The following is a 12649-nucleotide window of genomic DNA, read 5'->3' on the forward strand; positions in this document are numbered from 1 at the left end:
CCACAGGAGTTGCCTATGGACGAGGACGTGGTAGGTATGATTTTCGAGAAAGAGAGGAACAAGAAAGAAATGGACAAGGAGGTCGTAGAATATTACCTATACCCAATATTCCTCCTAATGGGCAGAGGCAAAGATCTATACCCACCTGTTTTCTATGCAATAAAAGGGGACATATCAATGCTAATTGCTGGTTTAATCCTCAAAATAGAGGCAAACAACCAGAGACAAGAATGGGGTCAGATAAACTGAAGAACAATAGCGAAGTCAAGGAGTTGTTACTATCTGCTTTAGCTGAATTGAATTTAAAACAAAATGATCAAGGCACTTGGTATGTCGATTCTGGCGCAGCCACTCATGTCACTGGTGATGCTGGTAAACTCTTAACTCCTGTTTCTTATGCTGGTAGAAATAGTATAGTCACTGAAGATGAGTCTCACCATCATATTTTTCACATTGGAAACTCTGTCATTCCTATGTCTACTTCTTCTCTTGCTCTTTCAAATATCATTTATGCTCTGAATATTAAGAAAAATATTGTTTCTGTCTCTAAGCTTGTAGATGATATTAATGCTCTAGTTGAGTTTACTTCTTTTTCTGTTCGTGTCAAGGACCTTCACACGAGGAAAACGTTCGCTGAGGGAAAACACCAAGGGAATATGTACGTGTTCCAAGAGAATCCTTCCACCTTGAAGCTCACATCATCTTCTTCAGTCCTTCCTGAGAATGTTTTTAGTCTTTCTGAGTGTAATAAGCCGAATCTTTGGCATGGTCGTCTGGGTCATTGTAATAGTCGTTTCATTGAAAAACTTGTTTCAAGCAGTCTTATTCCCAAGCCAAGTCTAAGTTTAAATGTCAATGATAAAAAATGTTCAAGTTGTCTACAATGTAAGAGTCATGTTCTTCCATTTCATTCTATTAATAAAAGAGCTTCAAGACTATTTGAAATCATTTGTTCTGATGTTTGGGGTCTGGCTCCAGTTCCCTCTATGTCTGGCGTCAGATATTATCTTATTTTTGTTGATAGCTATTCTCGGTATACATGGATTTTCTTTATGAAATGTAAATCTGAAATATTCAAGTTATTTCAGAACTTTCATTTCTTTGTTCAAAATCAATTCTCTGATAATATTTTTTGTTTCCAATGTGATGGAGGGGGTGAATTCTCCTCAAATGACTTTATTAATTTTCTCCAGACAAATGGAATACGTAGGCAGGTGTCTTGCCCTCATATACCTCAACAAAATGGGATTACTGAACGCAAGCATCGCCATATTGTCGAGAGTGCAATGAGCATGATGCATGATAGTAACCTTCCAATTACTTTATGGGCAGATGCTTTTCATTCAACCGTTCATATCATAAACCGATTGCCCATGAATATCTTGGAAAACAAATCACCCTTCTTTTCTTTACATGGTGTTCATCCAAATTATCATGATTTGCGAGTATTCGGGTGTGTATGTTATGTTCATGTTGACAGTTCAATGCGACACAAGTTTCAGGATAAGGCTTTGAAGTGCAGATTTGTGGGGTATGCTGATGATTATAAAGGGTACAAATGCTATGATCCCGTGAGCAAGCATATCAAAATATCCAGGAATGTGGTATTTGATGAATTGAATTTTGACCACAATGTTAACACTCTTACTGAAATTGAACTTTATCACCCCTGGTTACAATCTGATCTCTTTTCTAGTGTTGACGATGTTTGTCCTTCAGAATGTAATCAAAGAGATGAGGGAAACATGTCTGATGCTCTCCAAAGGACTCAGGAAAGTGTCCTCTAAGATCTATCCTTGCCTCCCAAAAGGTATAAAGGTATTGTTTACTCTCGACGTGAGAAGGGTACCCTCTCCAATTCTGATCAGGAGATGAATTTTTCTTCCTCTGTTCCCAGAAGATCCACTCGACCCCGACATCTAATTGACAAATGGGTAAGTTATGAGAACTTCACTATGGATTTCCAACTCTTCTTAATCTCTTTAGGTAAGGAAGATCAATCCACAATATTTTATCAAGCAACAAATTCTAAGCGATTGATTGAAGCTATGAATGAAGAAATTGAGGCTCTTCATGAATGTGGCACTTGGGAGATTGTTCCCAGACTACATGATCGAAATGTGGTTGGGTCTAAGTGGGTGTATAAAATAAAATATAAGCCAGACGGTATTATTGAACGATATAAGGCTAGACTGGTTGCCAAGGGATTCACGCAGGAGCAAGGACAAGAGTATGATGAGACCTTCAGTCCGGTTGTGAAAATGCGCACTATTCGAATCATATTATCATTGGCTATTGAGCACCAGTGGATTATCAGTTAGCTGGACGTAAAAAATGCATTCCTACATGAAACTCTGAAGAAGGAAGTGTACATGAAGCAACTCACGGGGTATGCAGAAGGGAACTCCAAAGAATATGTGTGTAGATTAAAGAGAGCTATATATGGTTTGAAGCAAGCCTCTCAATCTTGGTTTGATAGTTTTTCTCTTGAAATAGAGAAATATGGTTTTAGTCGGTCTCTTCTTGATCATTCTCTTTTCATATTCAAATGTAAAGTTGATATACGTTGATGACATGATCATTACAGGTAATTCTAATGAACATATTGAGCAGGTCAAAGAACTCCTGAATCACAGGTTTAAGATGAAGGACCTTGGTCAACTGCGATATTTTCTTGGAGTAGAAGTTGACAGAACTATTGAAGGCATGACACTTACCCAACATAAGTACACTATTGATGCTCTCAGCAAGGCAGGCATGAAAGATTGCAAGCCTCTAAGCACGCCCAATGTACTTCATCAGAAACTCAGTTCCCAAGATGGAGATTTGTATGAGAATCATACAGAATATCGCAACATAGTAGGGATGCTTCAATATCTCACTTTACTCGCCCTGATATTGTCTATTCAGTTAATCAGGTATTTCAGTTCATGCATGAACCGCGCATTGGGCATATGAAAGTTGTTAAACGCATTCTCCGATATTTGAAGGAAACTATTGGGGATGGTCTTGTGTACAGAAAGAGTATGAATGAACGTCACATGCATGAACTTCTTGTATACACAGATGCAGACTGGGCAGGAGATCCAGATGAGCGTAGGTCAGTCTCAGGATATTGTGTTTTCGTTGGCCTAAATCTTGTCTCTTGGAGCAGTAAGAAACAAAGGGCTATTGCGAGATCGAGTACCGAAGCGGAATATAGATCAATGGTAGCTGCTACAGCTGAAGTAACATGAATCAGACATCTGTTGACATAAGTAGGAGAATCGATATCTAAATGTATTCTCTTATGTGACAATCAAAGTGCCATCAACATGTCATTCAATCCTATCTGCTATAGTCGTGCAAGCATATTGAAATTGATCAACATTTTGTAAGACAGAAAGTCGAAGAGAAGGAAATTGAACCAGAATTTGTTCAGACTACTGATCAAGTTGCTGACTTGTTTACCAAAGGGCTTATCAAGGACAGATTCTGGATGTTGAAAGACAAGTTGTTCATGGTTCAAAACCATGTACAACTTGAGGAAGGTTGAAAAGAAGACATTATTCACGAACTGGATCCAAACCCAATTCAAGTTTATCTAATTTCAGATTTAAGCACATGTTCATTAATTGTATTAATGACATATTGTAAATTATATTGTTGTGTAATGGGTATCTTCGTACCCTAGTAATTGTAACACTATATACTTAATGGAATGCCAATACTGCAGCCTCCAATGAAGGATTCTGCAGCTCTTACGTATCCTCTCCTCATCCTGTACTTAGTCTTGTGCATGTGACAAGGAACCCACCATTTCTCACATGTGGTTCATGCTACATCCTACATGTGTCTAGTGGGCAATGTTTTAACCCCCTAAAGGTCACCTAGGTCATCCTATACACAACTTTTTCTCAATATTCACATCTTGAAGTCAGTGCGTTATACAATTATCAATGTATGCTCACTAACTACTTTTTAACACATGTTCACATGTTTGAACTTTTAAAGATGACAACCCACCAAGGTTAATTCACGACACTTATAATGCTCCTCCCATGGCATAAGCGTAACATTCTCAAGGGTAATACCCACCCTAGGACCCTGAAACTCTACCATCAATTCTCACATAACACATCAATCTCTTACATGCAATTATGTCATGCCATATTTATATCATAAATCAGGAAATATGCATGATCAGGTTTAAGCATCACACTTGAACTTTATAGATTCCTAAGCATGCAAAACAGTGTCTAATCACAATAAACAAGACTAACATACTTAAAGCACTTAAAATCACATATAAAGATGCCTAAACTAACTAGCATGCGTTTTAATCAATTAAGGAGGAATTTGCAAATGTTCACTTACCTAGAATGCTTAAATTTCAATTCTTAGTCTCACACAATCTTTGATCTGAAATCAATAAATACCTCGTATCATCATCAAAATTACCAAAATACCCTTAGAATTAACTGTCAAACTTTGATTCCATTCTTTCAGAGTTTGTCCTCACATTCCCTACTAATGGATTCTACTCAAACAGTAGAATCCAAGGATTCAAAAATCACCTGAATCCGATTTCGGGGTACTAAGTTATGTCTTGTTTACTATATAGGCATACTAAGGGCAAAATGGTCTTTTTACTTTTTTTAACCAATCATAGCGACATCTATGTCATTTCTACACCATTTCTTTACACTATGTCAACTTCGTATTAAATTTTTATTCAAATCCACACTGTTTTCAAAATGGATAATTTAGATTTTTAACCAAAATTCCAATTGGATCTTGGATCCGGTACGCCCGATCCAAACCTTTTTGTGATGGTTTGGCACATGTATGGTGTCTACACTGGACATTCTTGGATTTTGGACTAAATTTCACTAAGTTCACTTAGTTTCGAATCCACCTGGGTGTTCGTGATCCGACTTGAGTTTTGGGTCCATACTAGGATTCAAACCTGGATCCAATTCACAATGAAAAAATTGAGTCTTTGCTATCTCGATTTTTCCACCGCACCCGATCAATCAGGCGCACACATATCTTTATATACCTCACAAGTCCGATTTGTCTCGGTTTAGACTAAGTCGGTCTGACTGATATTGGGTCCGTCTTTGGTCTAGACTGAACAGTCCACAAATACAAACTCGACTTGGTCTGCTAACTAATTCGAACCCAAGTCTGTCCGAACAAACCGAGTCTGTCCGAACAAACCGAGTCTGTCCGAACAAACCGAGTCGGTCCGAACAAACCGAGTCGGTCTGTGCAGACCGAGTCGGTCTGTCAACATTTTTTTTTCGTTTGGCTTGGTCTGGACACGCCCAGACTGAGCCCACTTGATCTGCCTTTACCCGACTCAGTTTGGGTCGTCCAAACCGATGGCCGACTCGGTTTGCAGAAAACGCAGACCGAGTCAGCCATCACAACGTGCAACAGTTTCGGCAATCCCCGTTGCTGGACTATTGTAGGTTTCTGCAAGTGAGGGGGGGGGGGCAACACTGCTGGCGATCGTCGACGGGTGCCAACCCCGCCCCCTTTTATTTTCGGTGGCGGTAGTAGAGGAAAACCCTCTGCTACCCCCATTTTTTCTAATCGGTAGACCAAGGACAAAGTTTTTCCTATTTTTGTTCACGGTTGCCGACGATCTGCATATTAAAACAAAAGGGAGAGAGTAGGGGACTTACCTGTCGCTGGCGGATCGTCTACTCTTCTTCTCTTTCTCCCGTTCTCTCTGCCTCTTCCTCTCTCTGGATGATCGAATGGGGAAGGGAGGAGCCCCCATTATCGCCATGGGGAGTCGGTTACTTCCCCCCCATTATTGCCTCTTTCAAAAAGAAATGGGGGGAACCGTTCCCCTCCTCGTTCCTCTCCCACGATCAAGTTCGTGGGAGAGGAAGGGGGCAGCGGTTCCCCCTCCTCCCGTAACCGCCCCACGATGGGGCCGGTGTTACATTCCCCCAAATATGTCACAGGGATACCCCAATTTACTCTCTCTTGCTGTGTATTCTTACTGGGAAATTACCCAAGATTGGTGTGTGCCATGTCTTTTTTGCCACGCAAATGTGACATGACCCCCAATGGGATTGTACCCTGAGCTTCCTCAGTTAGAATAGTGCGGTTCTAATCTGTCCAGCTATTGACAAAAGATGATGAAAATACTGGAACAATGAAATCGTAAATGCCTGAGTACGGTTCCACCATAATGACACAACGAGAAAGAGAAATCACAACACGATAACATAGATAAGTAAAAAACACTTGCAAGCTGCTGGTTTATTTGTGACTACTAATTTGTAAGTGAAAGGTGGCAATGGATTCACTACTAGATCCTATACCTTTTCTTCTGGTACATAATTCATGGAATAAGTTCAAAATTTACTTATTTGCCTTGTAACTGTAAATGAATTGTTACTTATTCTGTCCTTTTTTTAGATGCACAAGTTCTTGAACTCCAACTTATTAGAAGGGGCAACCCGAACTTCTCTTTGCAGGTGACCAATTGGCAGCTTGAAGAAGCTATTCAATTGTTCTATGTTGGAAATGATGGCAGCGGATCTGCATTGACGTCTGTCCTCCCATCATCACAAACATCTACTATGTTGCCTCCTGAAAGTTCCAAGTATGTTGAAGATACTTATTTGTGTAATGAATAAGGCAGCATCATTAGTTTCTCCCCAAATAACGTTTCCCTGGGATTGTGGGATTATTGATTTCAATCTTGTTGCAGTAACCCAAAAGATCTTAAGAATGAGCATGAAGATATACGTCCTCCTCTACCTGTGAAACGCGAAGCGCTTTATGCAGATTCCTTCATCCATGGGTACGTAACTACGCACTGCTCCTGGGTATCTGGGAAATATTTTTCTTTAATTGCTAATCTTGTAATTATGAGCTGTGGAATATGTATGGAGATTTGGCTAATAGAAAAATTGATGTAGATGTCTTATTTGCCCATTTATAGTACTATGAGATTAACAAAAGCGCTTTACTGGAAGGTTTTTGCCAGTCGATAAAAATAATGTATCATCTAAACAAGCTTCAAAACATGGATGCAACTGAGTGATGGTTGCAGGTGATTGATTTCATTTACCGTAATATATATTGGATGTTATAAGATTGTGAGAAATCTTTCTATGTTTGCGTTGCTTTGGTTGCCTGATAACTTTAGATGTGTGTCATGCTGCTTAGGGGGTTGTTAGGTCATAAATGAAGCATTGTAATCACTTGGAATACTTAGTTTTTTATGTGAAGTTTTATCCTGGTGCCCTCGTCCATGCATGTTTTAATATGTTTGTCATCATGTTTTCTGATACAAGATATCCTGTGTCAAAGAAGACATCCCTTTGAATGTAGGGTTGGTTTGTAATTAATTATCAGTCCCATTAGCTTTGTTTTCACCTTCTGTTAGATCTGCTCATGCTCATAGTGTTGGAGACGTGTTCTGGTGGTCTTCTATTCCAATTCTATGAACTGCTGATTTGTTTCCCTCTTTATTGATTTTACCTTCTTATGTGTGTATATGTGCGTGCATATGCATCTGTAAATGTGTGTTTGTGTGTGCCTGTGCATGTGTGCATATGCATCTGTAAATGTGTATGGGTATGTGCTTGTGTCTGCTCATGCATATGTGGGTGTGCATGCATGCATGTGTGGTCTTTTATTGTCCTTTGCTTAGGTCATGATGATCCAAACTATCAGAATACTGGCAAGAGTCGCATGCTGCATGTGGTACCTGCAAAAAGTACTTTATTGTTCCTTCTCTGGGGAAAAAAAGTCAGTGCAATCTCTCCATGCATGTACCTTATACAAAGGGAGATATGTAAATGCACAATTCTGATGTTCTAGCATGGAGTGTATATTCCCTCTCCACCTATATATTATAAAGTTTGTTCCATTTCCGTTTATTCACTTATTTTTTGAGTTATTTATGCATTTAGGGCAAGGCGTTGTCACAAATTGGATATAGAAAAACCAAAAAAATTACTTTAAAATTAAAACATTATAAAAAACTATAAAATCTTCTTCATTGACTCCCTAGGTGATACGACTCCACTTGACCTGGGCCTAGTTAGGGTGTGTGCTCGGTTGGTTTCCAACCTTGAGCCCCTACTTAGCTTACTTTTCTTTGATGTAATTTTAGTTCATTTCATGTAATTTGACATGCATTTCAGTAGTAGAGCTATGTCACAGGGATTCGGCTAGCAGGGTGCCGCACCCGCGTTGACGCGACTCGACGCGGGTGCGGCACCGGGTGCGGTCAACCCGATCTTGGGTGCGTTGACTGCACCCAGGATCATTTAGGTCCATTTTTTTTTTGGATTTTTTAAAAAAAAAAAATTGCCCTATGAAATGGCCTGCGAAATTTTTTTTAAAAAAATTTCTGCTGACAGTTGCTGCTGCTCCTGCCTTTTCAATCCAGATCCTTCTTTTTCGTAAAGGATTTTCTCTCTCCATAATAAATGATAATGATGGTGGTAGTCTTGCTGATCCTTCTTTTTCGTAAAGGATTTTCTCTCTCCATAATAAATGATAATGATGGTGGTAGCCTTGCTGGCTATTAATATTCACTGTTCTCCTCACGAGATGGGTGCGCTGTAGTGCAGCTGTATATAAAATGAAATTTGAAGAATCCTATGGCGTGGCAGTGGAGTCGTAGGCCTCATGAAGACTCTCTCTCCAACAAACCACATCAAACCTTGCGCTTATATTTTTTTTCGTGAAGACCAGGGAGTTTCAGACATGATTGAATCATGACAGTCAGCAGAACGCAGCAAGCTGCTGCTGGGTCGATCAAATTGCCAATCCTTTCGTTTCATCAATTTTGTCCCGTTGCCTCAAAGTACACAACAAGCAGAACGTGGGTAACGAGTCTTCAAACAAACACACCAGCAAAAAAAATTGGACCCCCAACCCGCGTCGGGGGAACCCTCAGACCCCCTTATATATATATATGTATGTATATTTTACATTTTTGCCCCTGCCACACCCCCGCACCCGGGTTTTTTGGAAGTGCCGAATCTCCGCACCCGCGCCCGCACCTGCACCCATGTGACATAGTAGTAAAGGATGTAATGCAGGTTTTGGGGCTAGGAACATGTATGTGGGTTGGATCAGATCCAAAATCGACCCAAGTGGCTTTAAATAGGCCCAATTGGCGCCAAAATCATTATGCATGAATGAACGATGGAATTGAATTGAACTCGAGTACTCTCTCTAGTTCCTCTCCTCTTCGAACTTGTCTCTCTAGAATTCCTTTGAATTCTCTCCTCTTTTCTGAAATTCATCTTCTTCCACTTAGATCTGAAACTCAGATCTGGTTCAGAACTCAAGTTGAGCTCGTGTGTTTGCTGCAGCCATGTGCTCCTTCCAAGTGAGCTTGCTGTGTAATTCACGTTGGTCGATCCATTAAAGCTCAGATCCGGTGATGATGCCAGCATCCTGAGCGTAATTCATGGTGGATCTCACTTTAATTTTGTTTCAGAAGAAAGATCACAGTCACAGAAGGTCCATCTGATCCATTTCGAAGCTCAGATCATGGGGATCAAGTGGATTGTGCATTAATACTGCAGATCGAGCTACCGTAGGCCTCTTTGGGGTAAATCTGGCAACTTTTGAACTTAATTCTGCAATTCTGCCGTGTTTAGCATTTAGCACGCTAGATTAGACCTAGATCTAGTGATCTACACCTAGATCACTCATAATTCGTGCAATATATGGTTCAGATTGAGTGTTCTATACATTCTCTGTTCATTTCTGCTCATCTGGTATGTTGTATTAGCATGCATAAGAGGAAGAAGACATAAGAAGAGAGCACACAAGAAGAGGTGAAGAAGAAGCTTCATTAGATTGCAAATAGGGTTACAATACGATAAAAGAGGGTGTCAACCTCAATAAAGCCCACTATAGTACAAAAAAGAGATAGTAGAGTAGTGGGATAGGCTAGTTTACAACAGGGTTACCTGAAGCGCCATAGTGTATGGGGAAACGTGCTTTCTCGAAGTGCATTTTGGAAGCATGAAACGTGGCGCTTCCGAAATGTGTTGGGAAGCACCAAAAAATTTTGGGAAGCGTGCTTCCTAGTTTAGGGGAAGCTCGCTTCCGCCTTTCCTTTATTTTTTTTGTGTTTTTTTTCTTACTTTTTTATCTTTTTTCGCTTCCCCCTCATTTCCTAAGTTGCTTTCGGTTCGCTTCCGAGATGATTCCTGGTTTGCTTCTAAGTCATCCCGCGCTTCTCGCTTTTTAAAATTTTGGAAGTGCCTCGCTTCCCGCTTCCGCTTCCTGAATTGCTTCCCGCTCTCTCTTTCCCGATTGGCAACTCTGGTTTCCCGTAATACCCCTACACTAAAATTTATATAAAAAAAGATACAATAAAGGGTATTGCATACAATAGAACTATGTCATTTCCTCAACACTGCCCCTCAAGCTTGAGGTGATGAGAATACAATCAACCCAAGCTTGAACAAGAATGATTGGAAAGCCTTCAAGGGTAAATTTTTTGTAAAACAATCGGCTATCTGGCTTTGAGTTCCAATGTATGCCAAGAATATAACTCCATCTAGATATGTCTTACGAGTAAAGTGACAATCTATCTCAATGTGCTTAGTCCTCATGAGATTCTAGATTTTTTGCGATATAGATAATACTCTAATTGTCACAATAAAAAGTAGTTGTCATGTCTATGTTTACTCTTATGCCTTGCAATAACCACCTCAACCAAATGATTTATGTAGTCACTTGAGCCATTGCACGATATTTTGCCTCAGTAGTGGACAAAGCAACTCTTTGTTGCTTCTTGCTCTTCCGTCTTGAGAAGCTCCTCCAAAATTTGCATCACAGTATGCTTTCAACTCCAATGACAATATGGTAGAAAAGAACAAACCATAATGCATGGTACCCTTAACATATATGATAATCCTCATGACTGTTGTCAAATGAGATGATCTAGGGACACTTATAAACTCATAGTTGGCAAACCTGATGATCTGACTCGGGAATCGCCTGAGTCGGATCAAATTGCCCACCAACTGGGCCATCGATCCAGACCAATCTTGGTTTAACCACGATCAATTGGGAATCGGCTAGGAATCGATTAACTCAACGAGTCAACTGATTCAATCCTGAAATGTTCGACCTAGGACTGAATCACGTCTTGGTGTTTTGGTACCAACTTGCCGAGTCGTCTCGGGTTTGGAGCCAGTTTGTTTCAGTACGAATCAATTCAACACTTTAAAAGGCATATTTTGTTTTGAGAAGGGCCTGTCGACCCTTCTCGTTCTCTCTCGCCTCTTCTCGTTCTCAAAGTCTCAAACTCCCTATGGCGACGGTCTGCGACCACTGACGACCACTGGCAATCACCTTCCATTCGGCTCTCGCCCTCTCGTACCAACTAAAAAGGAGGAGGAGGCCACTCAAGGTAATGCCTTGCCCCCCCCCCCCCCCCCCTCTCGGCCCCTCTTTCTCTCTCTTGCTCCTTCTTCTTCTCCTCTCCCCCTTTCTAGATCTCTTCTTCTCCCGCCTCTTCTTCTTCTTCCCTCTCTCCCTTGTCTATGGTTCTTTCTCTTCTTCTTTTCCTCCAGTCTCCCTTCTTCTTCATTTCTTTCTCTGTTTGTCATCTTATTCTTCCTCTTCTTCTTCTTTTCCTTCCTCCCGTCTCCCCTCTTATTTTTTTTCTTTTCCTCCTATCTCTGCTCTTCTTCTTCTTTTATTTTTTCTCCTTCGTCTCCTTCTTCTTTCTCCCTTTTTAGAATGGTAGTGATTACTAGTTCTTTATTTTTTACTCTTTTTATTTTTACCTGTGTAGCTTAATTATTAATATTTATTTCACAATTTTCATTATTGTTCTTATGTATGTGGATATGTGCAGCTATAAAGCTTATTTATTTTTTATGCATACATTTTGTAGTTTTTGTTATTTGATGCTTTTATTTAATGAATTTGCTGCATGGAGTTTGATTATTTGCATTCACATTGTAGAAAACATAATGTTATATTCAATATTTAAAGTATTGTTTAAAAAAACACAAAAAATTTTAGGTCCTAACCCATCCGAGTTACCGAGTCGATCTGCTGACCCGTGAGTTAAAGGTCGGGCGATCCAAGCCCGAGTCACTGGTTTGCCAACTATGCATAAACTGACTTACCACATGAACTACAAATGTAATATCAGGCCGTGAGATGGTCAAGTAAATCAAACTCCCAACTAACTACCTATAAGCTGGAGGGTCACCGAATAGTTCACCATCCATATATTTTAATTTGCAGTTAGATTCCATAGGAGTATTCACTTGCTTTGTATCATTTCTAAGTCTTGCCTTCTCAATCAATCCAGTTACATATTTGTGCTGAGTCAACAAAATTCCTCATTTAGAGTATGCAATCTCAAGACCCAGAAAATATTTCAATTTTCCTAAATCTTTCATTTCAAAGTTTTGGGCTAATTGCATATTTACTGTGGCAATCATAGCTCTATCATCTCCAACAATAATCATATCGTCTACATAAAACAACAGAAGACACTGGCCTTTAACAGAAGATGTCACAAACAAGGTTGGCTCATGATAACTTTGTCTGAATCCCAACCTCACCATTGCAACACTGAATTTCTCAAACCAAGCTCTTGGGGCTTGTTTCAACCCATACAATGCTCTTTTCAGTCTACACA

The 12649-nt window shown here is 40.0% G+C and overlaps 1 protein-coding gene across 1 annotated transcript in view; it reads left to right on the forward strand.

Annotated features, from left to right (window-relative positions):
• Positions 1-12649, forward strand: part of LOC149832736 (plant UBX domain-containing protein 7-like) — a 44332-nt gene that overhangs the window by 15028 nt on the left and 16655 nt on the right. The window contains exons 2-3 of the mRNA XM_090012567.1: positions 6480-6607; positions 6716-6808. Coding sequence (XP_089868693.1) covers positions 6480-6607; positions 6716-6808 — 221 coding nt within the window. The remainder of the gene's footprint in view (positions 1-6479; positions 6608-6715; positions 6809-12649) is intronic.

Source organism: Nuphar pumila, chromosome 7 (genome assembly GCF_984573655.1).
Source record: "Nuphar pumila chromosome 7, dmNupPumi1.hap1.1, whole genome shotgun sequence".
Classification (NCBI taxonomy): Eukaryota; Viridiplantae; Streptophyta; class Magnoliopsida; order Nymphaeales; family Nymphaeaceae; genus Nuphar; species Nuphar pumila.